General features: G+C 42.6%; 1 protein-coding gene across 1 annotated transcript in view; it reads right to left on the bottom strand.

The window, feature by feature from the left end:
• Window positions 1-4,153: 4,153 nt before the first annotated feature.
• The window catches only part of LOC119182254 (uncharacterized), a 234,972-nt gene continuing 212,741 nt past the window's right edge, over window positions 4,154-26,384 (bottom strand). Inside the window, 5 exon segments of the mRNA XM_075870035.1 lie at window positions 4,154-4,281; window positions 6,857-7,129; window positions 10,548-10,566; window positions 10,568-10,693; window positions 13,911-14,186. Coding sequence (XP_075726150.1) covers window positions 4,154-4,281; window positions 6,857-7,129; window positions 10,548-10,566; window positions 10,568-10,693; window positions 13,911-14,186 — 822 coding nt within the window.

The following is a 26,384-nucleotide window of genomic DNA, read 5'->3' as shown; positions in this document are numbered from 1 at the left end:
TTTTATAGCATATACCAACTGAATCTTGCCGGTACTCGGCATCAGAGGAGAGACCTGGAGACTTACAAAGAGGGTTTCGCCTAAAATGAGGACGACGCAGCGAGCAATCGAAAGAAAAATGGAATGTGTAATCGTAAGAGACGAGAAGAAAGCAGGCTGGATCAGGGAACAAACCGGGGTTAAAGAAATCATCGTTGAATGCAAGAACTGGAAATGGACATGGGCCGGGCTATAGCGCGTCGACAGGATAACCGCTGGTTACGAAGGCAAGCGTATTAGAGGGAGACAGAAAGTTAGGTGGGCACATGAGATTAAGAAGTTTATGGGTATAAAATGGCAGCAGCAAGCACATGAGCGAGTTTACTGGCAGAACATGGCAGAAGCTTTTGTCCTGCAGTGGACGTAGTCAGGCTCATGATAATGATGATGATGACGATGATAACACGAAAGTGAAATATGTTTCCACACAGGTAGTTGGGCGCTAATTGTGCATAGTTTAGCCACAGGAGTGAAAGAATTAATGCTAGAGCAACGAATTGCGAAATCACGCGAAGAAAACCAAGCATCTCGAAACGTACCGCACGCACCTCAAGCAGAAAGCACGCACAAAATGGGCATGCACAGGACGAACGCGGAATATCTACTGACACAGCTTGACCCTTAATTCGGGCTGTTTCAATCAGAAAGGCGCACTAAACGAACGCACAAGATACACAAGACGAGCGTGAACAACTGCCACAATTCTTGCACATTCCTTTATGAGCAGCGTTTGCTTTCCGTAAAGGCAGCTGTGGAAGCAAGAGAACTGACCTTAGTTCCCTTTCGAATAACGCGTCTGGTAAGCGTGCGCGCAGGAGAGACCATGCGCCTCGGAGACGGCGCTCAACGAAACGCGAAAAGCGACGACTTTAGCTCCCGCGACGCGAACACGTCGCGCCATCTCGCTACTGATGACTAAAATACGCTAAAGAGGCTGAGCTCTGAAGACTGCCAAATAGTATATGGTGTATATGAATGGCGTGCCGTTAGCAGCCATGACAACGTACGCTTATAGTTCACCATTACTGGTGATGATTTCATGGATTAAAGGAAAAAAGTACGCTTTGTGTTCCAGTGTTTAGCACGCGCGCTGGTGATCATGAGGTGAACGCATTTTGTTCGGCAGGTGTCATGACGAAAACAAGCTCATTTGGCAATTTGTACGCGCCTTTGGGAGGCCTCAAGTTATGTAGAAAAAGGCCGAGATAGTGGAGCCATCAACGCTAAAAACACACCGGAACTTTCAAATAGCTGTAAAAATAGAAAACTATGTCGATCTCGCGGAAAACCTATCATTACTTTCCAGAGGCATTGATCAAGCAAATGGCAAACGCTAGATAATGTGCTGCCATCTGTGAGGCATTGTGAGACTCTTTATGGTCTCCAAGATGGCAAGCGTGCGACATGTATCTTAGAGGCTTTGCAAATCTTGCTTTAGATAAAAAAAATTGTATGTTACATTCGCGCGCGCGCGCTGGTACAATCTACTGTGTGCGTGTGTGTGTATGTAACAAAACATTATCAGGTATGCCCTTTGCAGTTGAAGGGCGCACTAAGGGCCAGATCCACGATCGCGTTTAACTTTGAAAGGTGAAGCTAAGGGTCCTCATTTTTTTTGTTTAGCAATACTATAATATAGCATTATTAAAATATTTGTTGTGGAGTAGCGGACCAGAGTGCCGCTCTTGAAACGCACGCACAGAGAGATGCACTATAATCAATCCATACATCGTGAACATTTATTCAACAACCGTTACAAACAACAATATCGCCAGCCGATCGAAAACCTCACTGGTGACACGCTAGAAACAACCTTATACAATAATCCCAATAAGACACTCAAACAGAATAACTAACAGAAGGTTACGCGAAGATGCCATCCCCAATGATCGAATCACCACAAGGCACCTACGGGACACGGCCCACAGTTTTCGGATCCCGCGAATACCCGTGAAAAGACGACCAATCGCGTCAGCCGTCCCTCGCCAAAGAGAGCCCCGAATCATCTCTGTGCGGTCACCTAGCCTCGCCGCTGGGCGGCACTACCAGCGCTACTGCTCTAACTATATTAATGATGATTATGCTTGAACGCAAGCACAACGCAACATCTCGCTTTGTGACTGAATGGTGCGAAAAATGGCTGATGAAAATAAACGTAGAAAAAACTAAGTATGTGCAATTTTCTTCTAGGACAAGATCCGAAACTTATAATTACTTAATAGATAATGCCAAAATAGAAACAGTTTCATCTTTCAAATATCTGGGAGTTACATTCACCTCCGATTTAAGCTGGGCCCCCCATATAAAAAAAATCACATCGAAGGCGTGTAAAAAGCTCGGCCTGCTGAAGCGTCCCCTTTATTTAGCTAATTCAGAGACACGACTTCACGCGTATAATGCTCTTATCCGCTCTTCACTAGAATACGCGCAAATCATCTGGCATCCACTTCAGATGTGTCTGACTAACATGCTTGAATCCGTACAGAACAAGGCCGCGCGCTTCATTCTGTCATCGTACTCAAGATACCAGAGTGTATCTGCCTTGAAGGATGAACTTAATCTCCCCCCTCTCACCCAACGCAGGCAGTTGTCAAGATTAATTTTTTTTCACACACTGTACCATCATCCAACACCATTCGCTCGCAAATTTATACTCCCGGCAACCCATACGTCCGCACGCGCTGACCACGCTCACAAAGTTGGCCCAATTTTTGCCCGAACAAACAAATATCAGAACTCACCCCTTGTTCTGGCAATCAATGAATGGAATTCTTTACCTAGTAGCCTAGTGAACCAAACAGACACCTCTTCTTTTCAAACCGCACTCCTCGCTTTTCTAGCTAATCAAAATACCCTGTAACTTGTCTTCAACATGCTCATCTTTTCTAGGCTGTAAATGTGTGTTCCTGCCTTCCAAATACCAGATTTTCTGTCACATTTACACTTTTAGATGCGGAGCATCTTATACTCGCGCCTTGTAGTGCGCCGTCCGCACCGCTTCTCGAACATTCGACAGCTGACGCGCGCGCATGCGCCGTCGCGCCGTCGCCCACTCTTCCACCATCTGTGCATCCCTTCCTCCTCTACACACCGCGCGCGCTTCACTCCTCCACCATCTGTGCACCCTTCCTCCTCTACACACCGCGTTCGACATCTACAATTCTCCTGATTCTCCAGTGGACGCGCATGTGGCGTCGCGCTTCGAGAACATTCAACAGCTGACAGTGCATGCGCCGTCGTGCTGTATATATACTCAAGGTCGGCGCTCGCTCGCTCAGTTGCCGCTCGTCGGTTGGTTTGTACGGCGCGTCGACGTCCAAGGTCGCGGTGAAATGAATTCCAACGAATCCACAAACACAATGATCGACGTCCCTTCGACCAGCGCCGCCCTTTCGCATACGTGTGTACGTGTTCACTCATTTAACACCCCCTCCTACAACCACGTTAACCAATTTAGCCATCGACCCAAGTAAGTCGCAATTTAACACCCCATTTCACAACCACGTTAACCAATTTAGCCATCGACCCAAGTAAGTCGCACTTTAACACCCCGTTAACCAATTATATGCTCCGCATCCTCCTCAGTGTTCGCCCGAGGGAAGCTGCGGGCAATTTTTTTTATGTTTCACGCTGTACTTTGCAATTGTGTACTTTTGCTGCCTTTATGATATTGTAATGTCACTTTTGTTGTGTTGATTCTTTCTTTTAACAATATTGTACGTTGTGTCGGCTTTAAACCCATCCCCCCCCCTATGTAATGCCCATTTGGGCCCTTGGGGTACCTAAATAAATAAATAAAATAAATAAATATGCCACCTCTCCGAGAGACACGTGTGGGCCACGACGAGGCGGAAAATACTTAACTGGTGTTGATTGCATCCACATACTGTGCGGCTCCTTGGACTTTAGAAAAATAATCACATAACTGTTTATCATATATTCTATACATCCTTGCTCTGTCTTCACCAGTTCGATAAATTTGTAAGAAAGTGCTCGGAGTTTGAGCAACGACTATGCGCCCTACACTATAAGCCAGCAGTATAATCTCCTTAGAAAAGGAAACACCATGAAAATTTGAACACGTGTGTTTGAAAGACTGTAACTTCTTTATTTATTACAAACTTACTTTATGAGCACACTGTTCCACTATTGCTCTTCGGTTTACTTTTGCCTTTTCTGTCTTCGGCAAGGAGTCGAACAGAAAGACGCCTCCGTAAAGGTGCTTGTGGATAGCCAGTTTTTCTGCGAAAAGATTGGGCAGAATTGCTCAGCTGTACCAAATATAGCTTAGCCGCAGCAAATATAAACTAATAAAACACTGCAACATTTTTGATCTACCACGACTTTTCCTCCAATCACTCGCATTCGTAACTGTAACCTCCATTGCTTCTGTACGCCTTTCTCTCTGGCCGGGAGACACACACAGGTTTTAAGTTCAATACATTAGGAGGGCACAAGATTCACGTGCTTTTATAATAGAACGAAATCTTCCGAAGCATAACTTCCTGAAACTAACTAGAGGGACTCTGGCGCTGTTATCGTTCCACCACCAAGAGAATGACGGCATGTACACTAATTTGCCTAGTCTTCATGCCTGCGAGCTTCGAGCGCACTGGCGGCTATGTTTATTGTTCTAGTTTGTTTGTGTTTGAAGTAAAAGAGCAATTGGTTCTGAACTTCATGACCTTCATGATGTGAACTTCAGTGAATTGCAACTGCTGCACATTTTCCGATGGTCGCCCTGTTACAAATTGGCTCCATGCCACGCGAAGTCAAACGGAGCCGATAGAACAACGATTATACAAATTTCTGTACTACTCATCATTCCCTTGCTGGCTTAAGTACCATGCCTTGCAGCTAACATATACACTAGCGTCAGAGTTCCCTCTAGTGTACATTTAGAATATCATATATTCCACAGTATGCCCACTAATATAGCAGCTATTGAGGACGTCCGGACTTAGTACTTTTCGGAAAGTGAGAACGACACTCTAATCATGGTGAAATAATATTACAAGAGAAGGGATCCTCGAAAGAACTTGGCTGTAATTTATTTACAGCCATGTACAATTTATTTACGCTGCAAATTACACTGACAACTCATCTGAGGCAAATCTTCTTTGCACACCACTCGACCTGCTATTATGGATGTTTTTTTTGGTACTTTTTGTAAGCGGGTGCATTCGCAGGTGTCTACATCTTCAGACAAAACTTGTCTTAAGTGCTACCCTTAGCTAGCAATACAGGTAACTCAACAGAGACATGAGAAATACTTAGCCGGAACTGAACTGCGTTAGAAATTGACATTGTTAAACAAAACCTGGAAATATTTAGTACGTGGAACACCACCTGCCGTAATGTCGCTGGTGTAAAAGATCTCATGATATCTGAGATACACCAGCCCCCTACCAAGCCGAAAGCTAGGAATAAAATCATGAGGTAAATCAAGGTTTTGTAAGGACCCTCTTGGTAAACAACTCTGTGTAAACGTACATTGTTTTGGCCTCTGCGTTGTAGCCGGAACCATTCTTTGAAGAACCTTGATCAGCATACAGACTAGTGGGACGCCATTATTAATGCTTGGTCAGGGCAACACTCTCAGCCCGCAGCTCATTGATTGACTGATTTGTGTGGTTTAACGTTCCAAAACCACCATATGATTATGAGAGACGCCGTAGCGGAGGGCTCCGAAAATTTTGACCACCTGGGGTTCTTTAACGTGCACCCAAATCTGAGCACACGGGCCTACGACATTACCGCCTCCATCGGAAATGCAGCCGTCGCAGCCGGGATTTGAACCCGCGGCCTGCGGGTCAGCAGCCGAGTACCTTAGCCACTAGACCACCGCGGCGGGGCCAGCCCGCAGCTCAATCTCAAAGAATGACGCTTGATAAGAATGCACAGGTATACACAGAACACGTGCACATATACAGCTGGAACAGTTATTACTTCTTCCTGATTGATCAGCGGATGATGACTACGCCAGCGCCTCCTCACTGGACATTGCGACGCGTGGGGTGTCCCTCAACGCCGCCTTCGGCGTATGGCGTTCCAAGCATTGCTTGTTCGGCGTCGCACAGTGCGAATTGGTACAAAAATGGGTTTCTCTTCCATGGACCTTTCAAAAACAGCTGAAACAAGATCTAGTAGCGTTGCTTTAAAGCGCATCCTTAGCACCACCTGGAGGGTGGTACTGAACATGCCGAAGCGCTTCCGAGATCTGCGTACCAGCAGCGGTAAATGCTCACCGTTACCATTCCAAGTAACCAGTGGCACGTGGCAGAGCTTTCGAAAGCGGTAGGCTGCGGAGTTAGGAGTCACAGATTGAAGTCTCAACAGCGCCGGTCGCAAACTCCTTCGACCAATTTATTTTTGTTCGTGGCTTTACCTACCTACCTGTCTTAGCTACCTACATGTATTACCTACCTACCTACCTACGTATGTACATACGCACATACATACATACATACATACATACATACATACATACATACATACATACATACATACATACATACATACATACATTACATACATACGTATATACATACATACATACATACATACATACATACATAGATACATACACACTTAATTACATACATACATACATACATACATACATACATACATACATACATACATATACATACATACATACAAGACATGAACACGACGACAGAAATTCGTCGAGTCTCGATTTAATTTTTGTAGCTGTATGTCAAACTTGTATGCTCATCTACTATGGTCTCGGAAAGAGGCGAGCAGTATTCAAAATATATAAAGAAACACTATTGGCATAAAAGCGGAACCGTACCTGTGATGGTAGCCTTCATCTTATCAGCCAAGGGCCCCGCGGCCTTGTGACACATGTATTGGCCCCGGGGCACTACCGCAGCCGCTGGTGCTTCTCTGTATAAAGGGTGCGGTAGCCCCACCACTGTCACTTCGGCAATGTCTACGGAGTGCTCCTGAAGCAGCAATTGCTCAAGCTCAGCAGGAACAACTTGGTTGTCCATGCATTTTATCATCTCTTTCAGCCTCTGGACGAAATAGAAACGCCCGTCCTCGTCGTAATAACCAATGTCACCTGAAAAAAATCGGAGAAAGAGCACTATGAGTTTTTAAATATACATGTTAAGCACCTCTCGCGCATTTTGGATAACTGAGTAATGACCCATCTTTGTGGCACAAGTTTTTGGTCATAAACATGAATGGCCTAATCTTTCTCTAGAGATCGCAAGATTGCTCCTTCACGAAACAGTGTTTTAGGTATTATGACGAACCTTTACCTCTTATTGCGCGTGGTTGAGTTATCCGAGAAAACATACTAACGGTTCAAGTGAAAAAACAAACGAGCATGACTGTCCTTCGAAAGTGACGGACATATGCGCTGTGGTTTTTTAGATAGAGCTAACTGATTAGAAATTGGCTGCTGAGTTTTTAAAAACTGATTAATCCACCTTTGGAGCAATATAACACAGGCCAGGATCGCACGATCGAATGACTGTTCACCTACAGGGCGATGCTTTTTGTGCTTTAGACAGTATTTGTATGTTTACTGTACATCTGGGATGACTCACTGCTCTGTCATAGTTGAGTGCGATGTACTTGAAATCATTAAACACTTTTCATAAACAGACGCCATCCTCTTACTATAGAGAAATCGGCGACAACTCCAACATGCAGGCCACTGTTTTGATATATTAAAGTGACGCGAGGACTGATAGTCGAGGCACCGCTTTGCAAAGAAAATATACATCGACATCACGGGCCACTAAACAGCTAAATTAATTTGCGCTCAATAATAAAGTACATTTCTAAAACCGCGTAAACACCACTGTTACCGCGACATGACACTTGGTAAGCTAAAAAAACTAGGGAGCCTTCATGTGCACGCGTCTCCGTGTTTTAGGGTGGTGTCAGTCTTTGACCCACCACTAACCTTGTAACTCAAATGAATTATTTAATAAACTTGACTTGTCTTGACTTGCCGCCGTCTGCTAAAACACATTGTTGCCAGTCCCGGTTTTCATGGAAACTAGCGCCATGTTGGTTCTTGCGGCCAGCCGTTCCTGCTGCGTCGCACTTGACCAGCTGCATGATGGCGCGGGCGAGCAAGCTGCGGTATGAGCTACGTTTGGCTACACTGTACACGTAGCTTCCACTACGACACCAGCTCCGCGCTGAGCACACCTGCAATGACCTTGAAGTGTAAATACCAGGGTGCTGCGTGCCGCAATGAGACTTCCCCACTTTCCGACTTGCCCTATCCAACGGAAAACCTAGATTACACAAGTGAACTGAGACTGCTTGGAGCCGATCACTTCCCCGTGTTTGTGAGGTGAGTACCCGTTGTATTGCGAGTGGGTTGAGTATATTGCCGCACACTTCTTGAAAAGGCTGACTTAGCCATGAGATGAAAAGCAGTCTGAGGAAAAAAAAAAAACACGACAACGTGCACAGTTTAAAAATGAATCAGGCTTCGTTCGGCTACGCCGGGCTATGCGAGCGAAAGCTGGTTTAGTATGCTTGTTTATTCCTGTAGTCGAAGCACAGTTCACCATCCGAATGATATGACTAGTCGAATGAGTGGTCCTGCACGCATTCACTATCTGCGCTTCATCGATTTCCGAAGCCGTCACCGCATTCGTTGCGGAAAACACCAGGCCCGTGAACCATCTAGAGAAGCTCGTGTTCATATCTTCTTTTGCTTGCAGATGTTCGTGTTCCTGCAATTTCACCTCGGTCGCTGTGGAAGGGCATTAGGAAAGGTAGACAGACGAGCCGACGAACGCGTTCTCTGTAGACTCTCGAAGTCTCGCACAGTTGCAACAGAACTAAATTTTGTGCAGCTTGCCATGGAGTATTCGTTCTGCCCTTGAATGACACGCGCAACCACACCGAAACTCGCTCAATAATTACAAAAAGGATTGCTCTTTAACATAAAATGCGACAGATTTACTGTTCGTGTCCGTCTGTTTTTCTGTCTGTCTGTCGGTATGAATGGTGCAGTTTATGTGCACTTAGCAAGTTGGTTGTTGGCCCATAACTCAAATATGCCCTATGTGCTGCATTTGTTTCATAACCAGCCACACGGATGCTTTGATATCGTAAACTCAGTTTTTATTTAGTGCTTGTAGAGAAAATAAGTATGGACTCTGTGACGTGGTCGGCGCCATGTATGACTTTTCGTCTTCTTGCTTTATTGTAGGCCCACTGCAAGGACACGAGATCTTAGCAATGGATAAAGGATGGTTTGAAGAAATTAAGGCCACATGCCGGTTGCATGCAGTTTGCAATAAAACATGACCTGAAAAAACTTAGTTTGTCCCTTGTTGCTCCCCTTTGTTTTCTTCTAGCCTAATCTGCAGGCTTTTGTGGGGTTAGGGTTGGTGTAATATGATTGAGTGCCTTACTATTTTCGGGAAATGCTTACAGCTTGTAAGGATTTTAAGGAGTCCAATGTGCAGATTCGTTCGAAGGAACTAAAATTACTGCAGTAAAATATATTATGAACAAAAGCAACATTTCAGGTACGAGGAACAAGCTAGCGGAGATATGCGGTTGACATAGAACTTCGCGAGCTACCCAGATGTTTGATCTGCCTTCCCTGTTTTATGGGTACCACCATATAAACAGCACGGTTTCGAGCTTTGCACTAGAAGGCATTTAAGGTGTCTGCAGTGCTGAGATGAACTTGCTTTAGCAATGCCGTGCAGGCATTGAAGTCCATTGACAGCGACATCGAGGTTCTCCCCCTCGCATATAAAGGCTCTCTAAATATCCTCACTCCACCGATGCGGTGGGTCTAACAGGTAGGAGAAATGAACTGTTTTAACAGTATTTTAAACAAACTAGAGCCACGAACATGTCTTTCTTCTTCTACAAAACCGCGGCTAACTTCAGAATACAACCCTTCAGCCTTCAGAACTTGCTGTAGGGAAAAAAAAACCTACCCAAACCTTGTCGAAACCCACGCTCCCTTTAATGTAAATGAGCGACCACTCAGAACCAACATGGCGGCCCGTGAAGTATGGCAGCCGGTTTAGCCAGAGTAAGCAACCATGTTCGAAGTTGTCACGACCCTAAAACACGGATCCGCGGCACATGAAGGATCCCTAAAGAAAACGCGCGAAAAAAAATGCGGGTGGAGTCTCGACTTTCGGCCTCGCACCGAACACCACGACGTCATGGATTTTGAAGGAGTTTACTAGTTCCTACGCAACTTCCAATCACTAAAAATGAAGTACGTAGCCACCTGCGGGTGCCAATTACCTGGCACAAGAAATTTCAGCCAATTTTTTCATACCAGTGTCGAAAAAATGCGAAAAATGCGTTTTGAAATTTCTGACGTCACATACGGAGCTTTTCTCCGCTGATAACGAACTTTTGATAGTGGCATATACTGATCAATTGCAGTTTATAACTAATCAAAATTTATAAATTTATACCGAGTTATTGCTTCTGTTTAGTGTCTCTTTATAGTGCCTGAAACTGCTACTCACCTCATCGGCACCAGCCATTTCCTTCGAAAAAATTCCGCTGTCTCTTTTGGCCGGTTGTAATAGCCACGCATCACTGTCGGTATACGGAAGCAGATTTCGCCTGGCTCATTTGGACCCAGCTTGACTCTACTCACAGGGTCCACCACCTGCGTGTGGCAGGGGTTTTCTTCTAATCTGGGCTCTCTAATTTATGAATATTTCCTGATCATGAACATGCCTGCTAGTTAGCACCGTCACTTTCAGAAATATACCTCAACTAGAAACTGATGGTGCCACCCTGTCGAAAAAAAAAACTGTTTTCTAGGTCAGAATTCATCAACTAAAAACAAACATGTATTGGTTACAAAGTACACAGAATCAGGCACATACAACGGCAGATAACTGCTAACAGGAAGCTCAAAAATGAAACGTTATATTGTCGAACTGAGTTCTCATCTAGAAAACATTGGTGTTGCTCATATTCGAAATACATAATTCCGAAACACTGACAACTTAGACGATGTGAAAAAAAAACATTGTATTGTTGTCTACGCTAATAATTGTTTCATAATATACTGAATTGAACTATACGAATACTTATCGCTTTATATATCACATGGTCGTTCATCGCGGATATCCGCTACCTAGAACTACCTCATCCGAAAGATCCACTAAATTGTCACTAAGTTGTTGTCTGACAAGACCTATTCGACGGTGTTCATAGCTCGGTCAGCGGCGAGGGTTATTGGCTTCTCCTGAAACGCTACAAGGTCCGTGAACTTCTCATACGAAGTTTCCCCCTTGACCTCCACCAGAAAGTACCCAGTGGTCATCTTCGTGGCCTTGTGCATATTTCCGATTGTCCCAGTGAGGTGCCTGGGTGCAAGGAGTGGTGATATGTTTCGAGCATTCTTGTCAGGATACACACAATGACTAACGTGGTACTTGGAGAACGAGTCATGTTTATTTTTTTGTGGGGGGATGTGTACTTGCATCTGTGCGCCACTTCTTGCGGGGGGATTCATGGGTAATTTCTCCGATTCCATGGAAAAGGTTGTTCGTTCGGCAACAGCGCCTACAACGTGGCAGAACATGTGAGCAGGTCTGCACAAAGCCAGCAGCACGCCATTACTATAACCAAATCTGACTTAAAACCTCAAAAAGTTTCACTTGCCGCCAGGAAACAAGGAAGTAAATGGAAGAGAAGACAATACAGAAAAAGCTGTAATTTAAAGGAGAAAGAAAAATAGATATTTAGAGAAACATCGGAAAAGACGCCAAGCCGGTGTTGAAGGGGTGCGTTGCATTTACCAGAAGGCCTTAGAAGTCCAATCACCCTGAGTAAGTCACACACCCCCCATTCCCTTTCCCCAGATATGGCAAAGACATGCACGGCTAAGAGTGAAAAAAAAGTTAATTACCCCCCCCCCCAGCCCGTAGGCTAAGGTCCGTGGTAACACCACTCACAAAACACCTGCTTGCGCAGACACCAATGCGGGCGCCTTGCACAACGAGTGCGAGGAAGGAAGCAGGAAAAGAACTTTATTTTGGTCCTGTGGAAAGGCTTGTGTAAACCTACCTTTTTTTCTTCGGACGCGATGCAGTAGAAAGACTTCGTCTTTCTGTTTGGACATGAAAACGGCCCGCTACGAGATGAAGCACGTTCCGGAAGTCTCAATAAAGTTTATTCATCCATCCATTCATCCATCCATCCATCCACGCAGCAGTACGTTGTTTTGCTAAAGCAAGAAAAAGTCACAGTTTCACCGCAAGGGCGAATCAATGAATGCGAGATCAAAAACTTGGAATGTAACATTTAGAATGGCAAGCACATCGAAACGTGCAGCGTGCTGCTCACGCACAAAAAAATGCACGAAAACAACACACACAGGATGACAGCTAACTAACAATGTTTACAGATTGGCACTCAACGCGCCGTTTAAACAAAAACAATGCACAAAACGTAATCATCGGTACAGATATGAGTGCAAACTAACAACTGTCCCAGTTACTTCGTTTTGTTTAGCACGCTTTTTTCGACAACAGGGCCTGTCCAGTTAGCGAAGTGATATGTGTCCGCTCGGCAACTGAACGCAATCATTCGATCAAAGCCAAAGGCGCGCGATTCTCCCCCACCACAGGATAAATGCGCGGATAAAGCCCCCTGCCTGCGCGGAGCAAAGCATGCGTGGGAATTCAGCACGCATCGGTGCATCGTGACGAGCTGGGCGCAGACCTTTGCGCTGAACTACACTGAACACACTCATCACGCCATCTCGCTGGTAATGCTAAGAACGCACCATTTACCAGTGGTAGATATAAATAGATTGTCGTTCAAAGGTCCTCTTTGGTGGCTCAGTGGCTAAGGCCGCGCGTTCACAAACGTAGGTTCGGTTGTTTGATTCCGAGCATCAAAGCAATTATCAGGATTATTTTTCTTTCTTGTGTTTTCATATATACAGATACGTATACATATATGGGTAGTGACGGTGATATCGGTGGCAAAACCCAGCCGAGAGTCTCCACATAATTGCAATTGCAATAAGAACTTGGGGCTCCTTAGGCTTCAATTTAACACTTGACAGCTATATCCTGTCCTTATTGCACACTCCAAATACTAAATGAATAAAATCTTTGCGAGCTAATTATGCACCGGCTACGTCGCACTTAGGAAATAGGAGCAGTAACGCGTGTGCCTTTTGTAGTGTGTGACTGGCTTTAAGCATGGAAATCATTATAGTACCCGCATGTTCTGATGCACGGTGGCCATGTACGCTTGTACCAGGCATTCTTATTGCCTTATTTCATAATTTATTATGAAGCACGTAATTAGGTCACGTGTGTTTGTAAAACATGAAAGTTACTATCACTGCATTTCCAAGCAGAGATAGTTATTTTCATCGTATTCGCAAGCAGATGACCCGTACACGCAAATGACCCGGGTTTGATCTCAAACGCAGACCCGGATTTACTTAATAGTATTTATTTCACTTGTGTCTTTCTCAATTTTTCGGTCATGCATAAGATGGGTTTTCGCTGACAACCAACAATTCCGACGCCGGATTTTCTGCAAAACGAGCTCCTTACGCAAGAGCGTTAAAAATCACCTAACTTGTGTGCACCACAACGCTTTAGGTAGACACAAATTCTACGACAAACACAATGCAGCTGGGCTAGGTACGTTCTAAACGAAATAAAAAATTAGGAGTGTTTGGGCGAGATATTATTTGCTTTAGAGTTGATGGTGGTTACTTTCATAAATCTACAAGATTAAGAGAATAGTTCTCACGAACGAAGTTTCTAAACTGCAAAATTCTTATTCTTTTCAGGTTACACGGTCAGTACTGCATAAAAAAACGTCGTTGTGAACAGTTATACAAATACCTTGATTTCAACCATGGCCCCTGGAAAACCCATGCCAATTCCTATCGCCTCGTGCAAAGAAGTTGAACAGACGATGCCACCGCTCTCCGTCATAGTGTACATGATGACCAAGCTGTCGAGATTCTCGAATGCCCTGAAGGCCGCATCATACGTTGCTTGTGAAAGTAAAGAACCGGCCACGCCGATGCGACGGATGCTCCTGATCTGCTTTCCGTCATGGAGCATCTCTTCTGCTAAAGTCTGAAGTCGTGTCGGAAATGAGAACATAGACGTAATCTGCATGGAAGAGTGAGAAGTGACGATAAGGCGAGGCAGAGGCTTTCTTCAAAGGCTGATGAATTGTTTACCACTAACACCACCGTAGAGGTGATGACCACTGAGGTGATCAGTGAGGTTCTTACTGATGAGCGATATACAAAAGCAACCAAGGACATATCGGCTCATGGCATTTTTTATCATCTACCGTGTGAATAAGCAATTCATATTAGTATGTAGAGACGTCGGAATCTCGTCTCCTTTTTCTAACGAACGTTTTCTTTCGACAATGGCCTAATACAATTGTACCATATTTAAATGGCCGACGATAGTATAACAAAGAAGGTATAAAGCCTTAGTTAACTTAATACTATCTGTTAGACTTTGATGTGATCATGGGAGACACCGGAAATGTCAGCCACCTCTACTTAGTGTAGTGCGAAGAGTGAAATTTAGAACTGAAGGGAATGGTAATCGAGCAAAATCGATTACGAATACTTATTGAATACTACTAAAAAAATTGGAATAGCATGGCACAGTGTTTCAAGATATAAGCCTGAAATCCTACACCATCTTATTTCAAACGAATATTCAGATGTTTTAACATAATAAGAACGCTGTTACATCTAACCATCAAAAGATACCGCATTTATGTAAACCTATGCAAGTTTATATGTAGGCTAAATCGACTACAGCCTTCGAAAATAATCTAATCGTATTATAGTCTTAGTTCTCGGAGTTTGTTGTCAATTACTTCGCAATGTTCGTAAAACGTTACCTGTGGTTGCAGTCCTGGCTATGCAAACTTATAAACAGTACATCTATATTTTTATCATACACCCGTCACTTTGAGATAACAACAATTGTATTAACTGATTGATAAGTAGGACTTAATGTTCGGAAACCACCTAATGCTTATGAGAGACGCCATAATGAAAGGCTCCGGAAATTTTGACCACCTGGGGCTCTTTAACAAGCGCCCATAGGAGCACACGGGCACACAACGATTTCGCCTCCATCGAAATTGTAGCCACCGCAGTCAAGATTCGATCCCTCGACCTGTAACGGCAATTGTAGTTAAGCGCCATCCACTTAAGCTCTTTTGTCTAGGAGTGTCCAGGGCCGCCATCCTTGCTTGCACATGCAAGGTATATCAGTCTACCACTTCTCATTCAGCTCCGTTAGGTTCAGTTTATTTCCTTAAAGGCCCCGTTTAAGGGGTGTTACATAAGGGGTGGGGACAACATGTAATGGGTAAATCCAAATAAAGGTAAAAACCAATAGAACTTTGGAAAAAGAGGAGAATGTAAAAGAAAGAAATGTTGATACACTGTGAAAACGAGAACACGCGCTAAGTAATTCTTTTGGTAACATTAGAAGAAACAACATGATGTGGCAATATAACGTAGTAATCATTGAAAATCTTGCACAAAAATAACACTGTACAAATAAATACAACAATAACACACAATGAACACTGTAGAAATAAAGACTGGCGTTAAGTACAACCAATGGCAACTAATTTGGTGAAACTGAAGACACAGCAGCATAGAACATGTGACAGTTATTGGTAGATACAACATGGTGCGGAAGGGCATTCCACTCTGACGCTGTACGAGAAAAAATTGAAGTAGATAAAGTAGTAGTGTGTGTGCGCGGTTTTGAAACTTGTAGTGGGTGACCAGTGCGTTGCGATATTATTGATGGTGGGGTGATGTACGGCATGCGGTAAAGTGAACTGTAAAAAACTTATGAAAAATACTAAGGCTGGATATCGTAAGGCGGTGTAAGAGGGATTGTAGCTTAGATTTTTCTTTTAGGGTGAATATGCTTACGTCATATAAGTAGTATGAATGAATGAATCTTGCTGCGCGATTTTGAAGAGACTCAAGTGCGTTGATGACGTATTTTTGATATGGGTCCCAGATTGGTGAAGCATATTCAACTTTAGGCCTGATTAGTGTTATGAACGCTCGTAATCTTACGTCGCGTGGAGAATGACGTAAGTGGCGTCTCAAAAAGCCGAGTTATTGGTTCACCGTTGACAAAATGCTATTTATATATGTGCCCCAGTCAGGATCAAACGAAATTAATACTCCTAGGTACTTGAATGATGGGACTGTTTCAATGAGACTATTGGCTATCATGTAAGAAGAAGTAATGGGGCTGTGACTAGGGGTAAATGATATATGTTTGCATTTTTTGGATTGAGAGTCATTAGCCACCGGGTACACCAAGACTACACGTGGTTAAGATTTTGCTGTAATGTATCTGCGTCAGTAATATTGTTAATGGTATGATAAATCACGCAGTCGTCTGCGAACATACGGATTTTACAAGTTACATGAAGGGTAAGTCATTAATATATATCAAAAAGAAATGGGCCAAGAACAGACCCCTGAGGGACACCTGAAGTAACCGGAAGTGGGACGGAGGACTGATCACTGACACTGACGAATTGCGAACAGTTGACAAAAAATGCTTCAAGTCATTTTAGTACGTCGGAGTTTAAGTTTAAGAAGGAAAGTTTATGTAACAAGTGTCGGTGAGAAACCTTGTCAAAAGATTTTTCATAGTCGAGGAAGATAGCGTCAGATTGTCTGTTACAGTCAAGATTCGTATGAAGGTCGTGAATGGAAATAGCTAGCTGCGTTTCGCAAGAAAGGCCCTTGCGGAATCCATGTTGTGCCGGATGAAAGAAATGATTGGCATTCAAATGGTACATAATGAGTGATTACAGGACGTGCTCCATGATTTTACTTGGCAGACTCGTAAGGGAGATGGGGCGATAAATTAGCGGGTGAAGCCTGGTACCTGCTTTGTAGATGGGAATGACTTTTCCCACTTTCCAGTCGTGAGGAATGCAACCTACTGAAAACGACTGAGCAAACAACAGACACAAAAATGACGAAGATATATCTTTAGTGTTTCTTAACAGTTTTGAGTTAATAGCATCGATACCAGCACAGGACCAAAGTTTTAGGTTATCAATCACATTTGAAATACATCTACGCTGAACGTAATGGCCGGCATGCTGGATACTTTGTTGCTAGACAGTAAAGGTAGAGGAGCACTAGTATCCTTAGTAAAAACTGAGACGAAGGCATTGTTGAAAGTTGTGGCGCAGTCAGTATCAGACATATTGTTCTCCGAATTATCAGCCAGTGTTAAGGCGCTAACATGACTTGGGTCATGTTAGCGCCAGAATTTCTTTGGGTTTTCTCTAAGTATTTTGGGCAAGTCATTGTTAAAAAAAGCTTGCTTGGCACCACGAACAGCAGAAAGATACATTTTTTCGGGAGAATAATATTTTCCCAAACGTTAGCATTCGTACCCTGTTTAGCAGCTCGGAAGTCTTTTCTTCTTATTTTCTAAACGCTTTAAGTGAATAGTGAACCACGGCATCTGCCGATTCTCACGGAAGGTAATTTTCGGTATATGTTTCTCTGGTGATTGAATCATTTTACTTTTAAAGAGCACCCAGTTATCGTCAATAGATTGCTCTTGAAATCGAGACTCAAAGTTAGGTAGAAAAGCAGCTAATTTGTCAATAATGGCTCGGAAGTTTCCTCTATCGTATAGGCTGATTGTTTGCTACATTTTGCACGTGGTGGTGCAGAAAATAAAAACGTGGCGTGAAGAACTTTGTGGTCACTGATAGGAGGAAGAAAGGTTAAAGATGATAAGCTGTCTGGGCCCTACTGAAACGTTCCGTATGAAATCTTACGGAAAATATATGGACTCCGTAACATTTCCTTATGCTACATACGGAAAAAATATGGAGTTTTATGGAAATATACGGAAGTTGTATGGCATTTACGGAACGCTTCTTATGGAGTATAAGGAAGGATAAGGAAATTGTATGGCGTATACGGAAAGCTTTTTATGGAGTATACGGAAAGATAAGGAAAATGTATGGCATATATGGAAAGCTTTTTATGGAGTATATGGAAGGATAAGGAAAGATAAGGAAACTTATGGAGCATACGGAGGGTAAATGATGGAAGGATAAGGAAAGAGTATGGAGTGTACAGAAGCTTTCATAAGGAAAATGCAGAATGTAAGGTCTTACGGAAATATACAGATTTTGTAAGGTGCTTACGAAAATGTGCAATAGTGTATGAAAGGCATGTGGATTGTTGCAAAAATGTGGAAACTCTACAGTTGTTGTCACATTTTAAGCAGGAAATCCGAGCTCTATAAAGTTATAAATGAATGCACAGTGACATATATAGTACAAAAGAATAACGCAGCCTAGTTTGTGTTGTCAGTCACCGCTGTTCGCCCTTTTCCAGAATGAATAACACTTCTGTAGATGACCAGGTGCTAAAGTCTGTCACACGGAAAATGTGTGATTCACAAGGAATGACAATAACTGTCATTTTACTTGCATGCTGTCACACGAAAACAAATCAAGCAAAAAAAGCATAACTTCAAAAGCTCGTTTTTTGATAGAAACAATAATAATGAGAACTAAATTCAATGTGAATGAACTTGTCAATAATAATGAAACTGTTCTCATTAACATTGGCAAAGAGAAATGTCATTTTAAAATATCGGCCATGAGCTTAGCTCTCCTGAGCACCGACAAAAGAAATGAAAATCTATGAAAACTAATTGCATGTAGCCTAAAAATAATTTTTTATTGATAGTATATGCTCCTACAATATAAATACAGCTATACACAACTTGTCACAGCTTCACGACAGAAACGAGGTAGGGGCAGAGGAAGTGGTCAGAAAAATAATTAAGTATGAGAGCACAACTGATATGTACAAACACATAATGGTGCTTATCACTGATGCATGGATGGTCGTGTATAGAGCTGGGTCGTTTTGAGATTGTCAAAAGCATTGTTTCAGACCACCATGCAGATTACGCTTCAATTGTAGTGCTACATAAGACACAACTTATGGGCCAGCTTTAATGAATAAGAAGATTATAGGTTAAACAAATGCTTTAATATATATCATATCATGGCTGCATGGACGCATACAAGCTATGTAAAGCGCAATAAAGTGAGGACGCATGAGCTTCTCTTGATGCTTCAGTTCTACATAGATGCTTCAACTGTGCTGCAAAGAAATTTAACCAATGTCTGTGTGTGCAACATTGTCCATTTTAAACTATCTATATGTATACAGAAAATTCCTACTGCGAGTTAAGCTACGTAGCACTCCATAACTCTTCCTTTTTTTAAGGGCAATTTTTCAAACAATCAACATTATTCATTTTCTGTCTGATGACTTCGTGCCCGCAATTCTTGGTTTGGCTCGATCACAATTGTGCAGCCCTTATTTTGGAGGAATCAAAAAACATCAACCAAAATATATTTTGGAACTGCTTCTCGGTGATATTGCCTTCCCTCAAGTGCCACAGCTTGAGATGAGTCATATAGCAATTCTCGCGCATACCTAGGGCCTACCCTTGAAGAAACTGGTCCGGCTGTGAAATGCCCAGTTTTTTCTCAAATAAATTTTTTGGTTTCAGTTTTCTCACTTCTCGAGTCCCTTCACAATCAATCAGACCCATTGTTCCCCTTAGTCCTTAATTTTGTTATATTATGAAATAAATAAAAAAATTAATAATGAAAATAAAAATCATATTAACTGTTGCGCAAAAAACACAGTCCCACATACGTACTTGAACGCAATATTGCTTTTATTTTGTTTTAGAACCTAAGGCATTAGAAAAGATAGCAGTACAATAAAAACGTTGAAAAAAAAACAAATAAAGAAATTTAACTTCGCGGGACTCGAACCCTCGCCACTTAGTTGTGCTCGCGTACGTGAACTGAGTGCGTTAGCTTGCTAAGCTATTCGCGCTGAAGGTAGCTTGGTGTTTAAGTTATGCATATAAATTTGCTTTTTACACGCTATGTGTTGGTATATTTATGTACGATATGCGATCGTATCTATTGTTGTGTGCATATGTTTTGGGATTGTATATACGTCACATGCTTTTCGCATGTCTTTCAACTATACATTGCTGCACCGCCGCGGATGAAAACAAGTATTTTTACACCCACACACAAGCTTGAGCAGTTGAAGGTTGTTTCCCGGGGCTCTCTTGCGATTGAGTCGGCCACCACAGGGAATTAGAGTGATACGCCATTAATCCCTGCATCTAGCTGTATTCCACTTAGTAGCTCTATCGCTTGATGACAAATCGAGCGCGGGGCGCGACGCTATTGCGCACGACCATGCCTCGCGTAGCGGCGACATCAGCTGATTGCGCCGGCCGGCTTGCTTCGATTTGCTTCAGAGCAAAGAAATGTCATACCTTGAAAGATTGTGTACTGCACTATGTCAAAATGTTACTGCTTTGTAGCCATCCTATGATTCATTGAGAATTGATAACTCTGATATCACTACTGTAGAGCTTTGCGTCGGCGACACGCACCGAACGTGAAACCGCACTACGTCTGTCGTAGAAGCAGTAGGAGGCTGTCGTCTGCTAGAACAAAAACAAAACAAAGACCTCCGAAAATATTCATAAGTTGTAACTTGTTTTTTGAATAACCGTTTATCACTTTTAAAGTTATTTTGCCAGATAACATACATTTTTTTTCAGTTTATAGCAGCGACAGATGTTTTTTTTTATTTTTCTCACACAGCTATCCAAGTCAAATCCATTCACAGCTAAAGCCACATGTTGTTTGTCTTCTTTGTTTTCGTGAGCATGCCGTTTCGGTGCGTGTCTCATGTGTTCGCGCTGCTACACACGAGAGCACGAAATGTTAAATTTACGCAAGGAAGCGCCGTTCCTCGTTCGTGTGATGTGCTAAGATTGCGCCCTATTCCCGCGGTTGTCCGAGTGCGGATCAAGTGCGAGTCGTCCAAGGAATCGGCGGGTTGGGCGGGCGCTCGAAGGACTCCGAGGTGACGGCTGACGCCTGTGGTCGCCTCCCTCAGGACAGTGTGAAAGAAACTAAAGGTTAGGGGGACACTTTTTTATGTAGACCAAGTATGCCACTCAGTGCAAGTGTGTGTTGCTGCACTCGAACCAGGCGTCGCGAAACGGCAACCTTACGCGCCTTTGCGAGTGCGGTTGCCGATTCGCTTTGACAACGCTAACGCCAGCAGAGCCATGGCGCATCGGCGCGGCCTTACTGGAGCTAATTCGAGACAACTGCGGCAACGTGCATGTGTATGGTGATCGATTTTTTCATATGTGCAATGTAGTGAGGAAGATGCACACGGCGCTTGCTACGTTGTTAATTAAACGAAGCCTGCAGTGCCATTTCATGCAAAGCAGCATTTTGTTTACGTTCGCGGGCGATACAATTTGTAACTTGGCTCGATTCACCTAGCCAACCGCCTAAGTGGGTTGATTAGCATACGTTCACGGTAGAGCGTTATTATGCCCCTAAACAGTGGCGTGTGCTTGTTGAAAGATATAATGTGTGTGCCTAGTGTAGAGAGAGAGAGAGGTGTTCGTGCAATCTGCATGTGTACCTGCAAGACGCCTTTGCTTGTAACTAATAATGTACCAGCCAGCACCTACATTGTACGCCTGACTTTGAAGAAAACTTGCATGCACAATGTGAGATTTTGTAATCTGCCAGAGTTCCTTTTTATAAAATAATACACTGCCAGCATGTTCAAAATATGTTTCACTGCTGTGTGGCAGGGGTGCGGTTATCACGCTGTTGTGTAGTTGCTGATGCAAGCACTTATAGTTTTGATGCGTTAATATTTCTCATCTAAATCATCAGGTGTTTGGCTGTTTCAGCACAAACAAGGCAAAGAGAGAAGGAAGACGGGTAATGACAGGACCAGTGCCGACTTTTGTTTGCAGGAGAATACCCATGTTGGTGTATTTATTGTGACAGCCTTTCTGTGTTGCTTTTTTGCCCAATTTATGCAACAACAAAGTTGTCAGCAATATGAGAGAGAACACTGAAATTAGCTTTTAAAGATCATGGTGACTAAATGCCTAGTAACTCACAGCACAAAGTAACAACAAAAGACATCAGTATGATCAATGTGGATGAGTACAGTCTTGCATCTAAAAAATATATTGTGCAAAATGTTGCCTAAGTAAGAAACCTCTCTATGTTTGCAAATAGTGTGACGTCACTTCGAGCACCGTGCCAGCCATTCCCTCCCTCTGTGCAAGGGCTGGTTGGCAAGGAAGTTGTTTGTGACGTTCCTGATAGACCACCGAGATGTATGCGATTCTAAACCTGTAGCCTAATATATACGTAATCTTTTGTGCAGTTACATCGCTGCATCTGACACCTACAACTTATTTGCATATTTACATTGCTCCCTTAGGACCTAACACACAAACTTGTGGTTTGCATTGTCACTTCATGAATATCGAGCGGTAAAGGTACTGAGTATATGTGAAACAAGAATCTCTGCTTATTACATGAAGAAATATGAGGCCTTCGATAAAACGAGTTATACCTTTATTGAGCTTGCGTACTCGTCGGGGCGATTCATACATGCAGCTTCAGCAAATGGTATCTTCCAGCCCGGTGACCTTGCAATTTTTTTCTGCACACAGCGCAAACACCGAGATGTACCCACTCGCAGATGGTCACGTCAAGTGCATATTTACCTTGACTAAAATGTCGAATCAAGTTTTTTCATCGACCGGTCCCTGCCATGAGTGCTAGTCTTCGTAAACAAGACACATTGTTATTGACACTGCACACACTACACTCAGTATTCTCAGTTGAACCGATATTCTCAATACCTTTCAATGCACACTACATGCCGCAATCAACAGTGCACATTTTTGAAGACTATGCCGCTGTTGCTCGCACAGGCCACCACGTGTGTTCACTTCTTCAAGATAAACAGACAGCGTGGCAAATATTTTACCACACAGTTTACCACACAGCTGGATGTTTGCTGACACATACTACAGCTAATGTCGACATTGTAACGTGAAGTGTAAGCTTTGAAAAATTAAAACTTGCCCCAAACACCGCACGACTGTACCGGGCTGAGCCACCAGCGGGAGTGTTTTTCCAGCCACACCTTTTACATGTGCCAGTGACATCATGCTGTGACGTACCTCGGTAGGGGCCTATCGCTGCATACTTTATGTGAATGAAGGTCCTGTTAGTGAAAGCAGGCATTGTTGATTTCGTAACTTGTTCATGCCCAACTGGACCTTCATTTGCACAAGTTGTCTGACTGATATTCAGGCGAACTTTTGTGTAATAAATTATACAGTTGGCAGTCTCTGCTTTCCCCATACTGTTGTTACTGGTGTTTCTTGTTGTTACTTTGCACTGCTCATTACTACTCACCTACACAAACTAGCCTATCTTGCCGCTGTTTTGGACAAGATGCAGCAGGCAAGTGCGATAGTGTTCATAACTCGAAATTCTCGAGCAAAATTGGTCGTTTCATATTCAGTTAGTTGCATTCATATCAGTACATTATAAGAAATCATTGATTAAACATGAATCCGTGTTCCTTTACATAATGCTCACAACTTTTATATCAAATTGAATGGTGTTTATAAAAAACATGGGTTTTAGCTAAACTTCATGCTCTTTTCTCGAAGAGCTGACAAAACGCTATTGCATGCTTACTTGCCATGAATTGGACTGTGTTCTAAATACATTGCAATTCTTCACCGGACTGCCAGCACACTTCACATTGGGGGAACATTTAATAACCATGGATTGATTAATTAAGAACGGAAAGAAAGAAGCGGCAGGCCGGGATACTTGATATTGGCATCCGTTTTGCTACCCAGCGCATTATCATGCAAACTTCCTATGGAGTGGTTATGCGTCTTGCATGTGTGTCTGTAAACCAAGAACTTTGGGTAGAACTATATTTATCTTACAAATGGTTGCAGGACTGTGGAGGCTGTAGGGCTGCTTAGGAATGGTGGAATCCCTGGACATGTGTTCAACCTTGCTGCATCAGCTCCTTGGTGTTTTCACGGCATCTTTACAGATGTGTTGGGTGAGTAAAGCAAGCAGGTTTCAACACAAGGAAAAGTATAATATGGCAGCACCTCTTGTGCGTGCCTTACATCCCAAGTATATCAAATATTTATCTTGCCTTGTGGCCTGTAATTTTTAAAGAGACACTTCTTTTTGCTTTATATTTGAGTCTTGATGCTTCGACAGCAATGTATTTGTGTTTGACAGCAAGTGTTCTTGAACAAATAACTGATCTCAATAATGACAAAACACCCTTCATACTTGGTCCTTAGCATAAGCTAGCACTTATCTGTAGCAGATTCAATTATTCATTTTTTGCTGGGATGATAATGGGCAAGTAGCAAAGGCAAGTTCAGATTGGAGTGGTCGGTGACGTCTGTTTAGGCTCTGCCATATTGCTTTGCAACCAGAGTTACTTGTGGCCACATATACAATGAAGCCACATGACGTGCATTCTAAATGAGATTACCATATCACATTTCACTGCATCTTAGTATGTGCCAAACAAATGCAGATATCATTAGCTTGCCACTATAAAGGGATCCTAAACCAACACAAGGTTGAAATTTAGTCGTGGTGTTGCAGCTGTGTATGACTCTACAATGGATACATAGCCGTGATAATTTGTCTATATGTGGTCGCAATAGTAATGTTACACACATTGTACGATATAAAAGAGGTCCTCGCTTATTTCGCTTTTTTTCGCTATGCTTCTTTCTTGTCTCTTCTTGCCATGTGCTCCTCCTCACTGTACAAGGAGCAAGAGCAGTGGGCATACAAACACGTATTTAAAAAAAAATGTTGTAAGGTGAGCACTGAGAAGCTGAACACTTCCAAAAGGCTCAAAGAGGTAAAGGTATTGTTTCTTGCTACTTTTTGGGCACCTATAGCTAGTTGTGCTGCTGCAGTTAAAAAATAAGTGAAATGTTAAAAATTAATTGGAGATGGTTTGGCACCCATAATTGCAGTTACATACAGAACTAGGTTTCAATGCGTAAGCAAAATCTGTTTACTCTAAATCAATCCTAATGATATCTGAAATTCAGGAAATATTCACAGAAAAGATCAGGAAAAGGCTGAGTGGTCGCCCCTTGAATGTGAAGGAGATACCCTTCTTCTAAAAGGTCAATAGACAGTCTAGTAGTCTCTATATTACATGCACTATAAAATATTCTTGTGTGGTGCTTTTCATGCATGTTATAATGAGAGGGGTTTTTAATAGAACTGTTGTCACTTTGCCCTGCATTGCTGAAATTGTTCACATAGTTATAATACATGAATCACTTTATGCCTTTTGATTTTATGCAAATGGTTTGCTTACCCAGTCGGTTTAATTTGATCTGGACAAAATCATAAATGCTCTAAAATTTTTTTTTACTATACAGCAGGTTTATTTTTAAATTACGCGACCATTGATGTAAACGCAGTTGGTGGCGTGCTTGATTAATCCTTCACTATCACCACTCTAACTACACCTGCTACAGTGCATAGTGTGACAAAAGTAATGGTACTTAACATTACTGGCAGCTTACACCTTTATGTCTCAAAATAGGTTAAAAAGCCTGGTAAAAATGTGTGTACGTTTTTTTTTCGCTCCAACTAAATATTCGGGTCTACTCAAAGTAGCTTCCACTCTTTTAAGTTCCTCAAACTTTTAGGTGTTCAAAAGAAGTATCAATGCCATATACTTTCTTTGTCAGCCTACTCACCACTCTAATAATGAGAATTACCCGACAACATTACTTAGGAAAATATAGGGATGTTATAAAAAGTAATGTCAATTCAATTGTCAAAAAATGTCAACCCAGTAGTTACTTGCCGCCAAGTTACGTTTTCGTTCACTTTTCTTTTCACAATTTTGTGAAAGTTATTTTTTGATAACATCACCTATAGTTTGTTTGGCATCATTGTCTGCTAGTTCTCATTATAATGTGTTCAACAAAGACAACAAACCCTTAAATTTATAGTTCTTTCCTTTACTCATGAATCTGAAACAGTGAATCTCAGTAATCTTAGCGGTGTGTGACTTGTTTTTTTTTGATCAGTTGTGCATGTGTTCAAGTACATGCATTTAGGTGGGAGGGCGAACTATTGCCTCCTCCTGTGACTAGCAGATTTTCTGAGAACGGACAGATTCATAATGCTGCCAAAGAAGTATAGGGATATTGGAAGTAATCGTAACGCAATTACAATCGTAATGTAATTGCCAGTAGGCAAAAAAAAAGGTGTCCCACACTCGTCATAATGGTAACAGGCAGCGCTGACTGACTCTTCCATGTATAAATGCACATATATACCGT

This window comes from Rhipicephalus microplus, chromosome 7 (assembly GCF_043290135.1).
Source record: "Rhipicephalus microplus isolate Deutch F79 chromosome 7, USDA_Rmic, whole genome shotgun sequence".
Taxonomy (NCBI): domain Eukaryota; kingdom Metazoa; phylum Arthropoda; class Arachnida; order Ixodida; family Ixodidae; genus Rhipicephalus; species Rhipicephalus microplus.
Note: the sequence above shows the minus strand (reverse complement) of the source record. Positions and strands in the feature narration are given on the sequence as shown.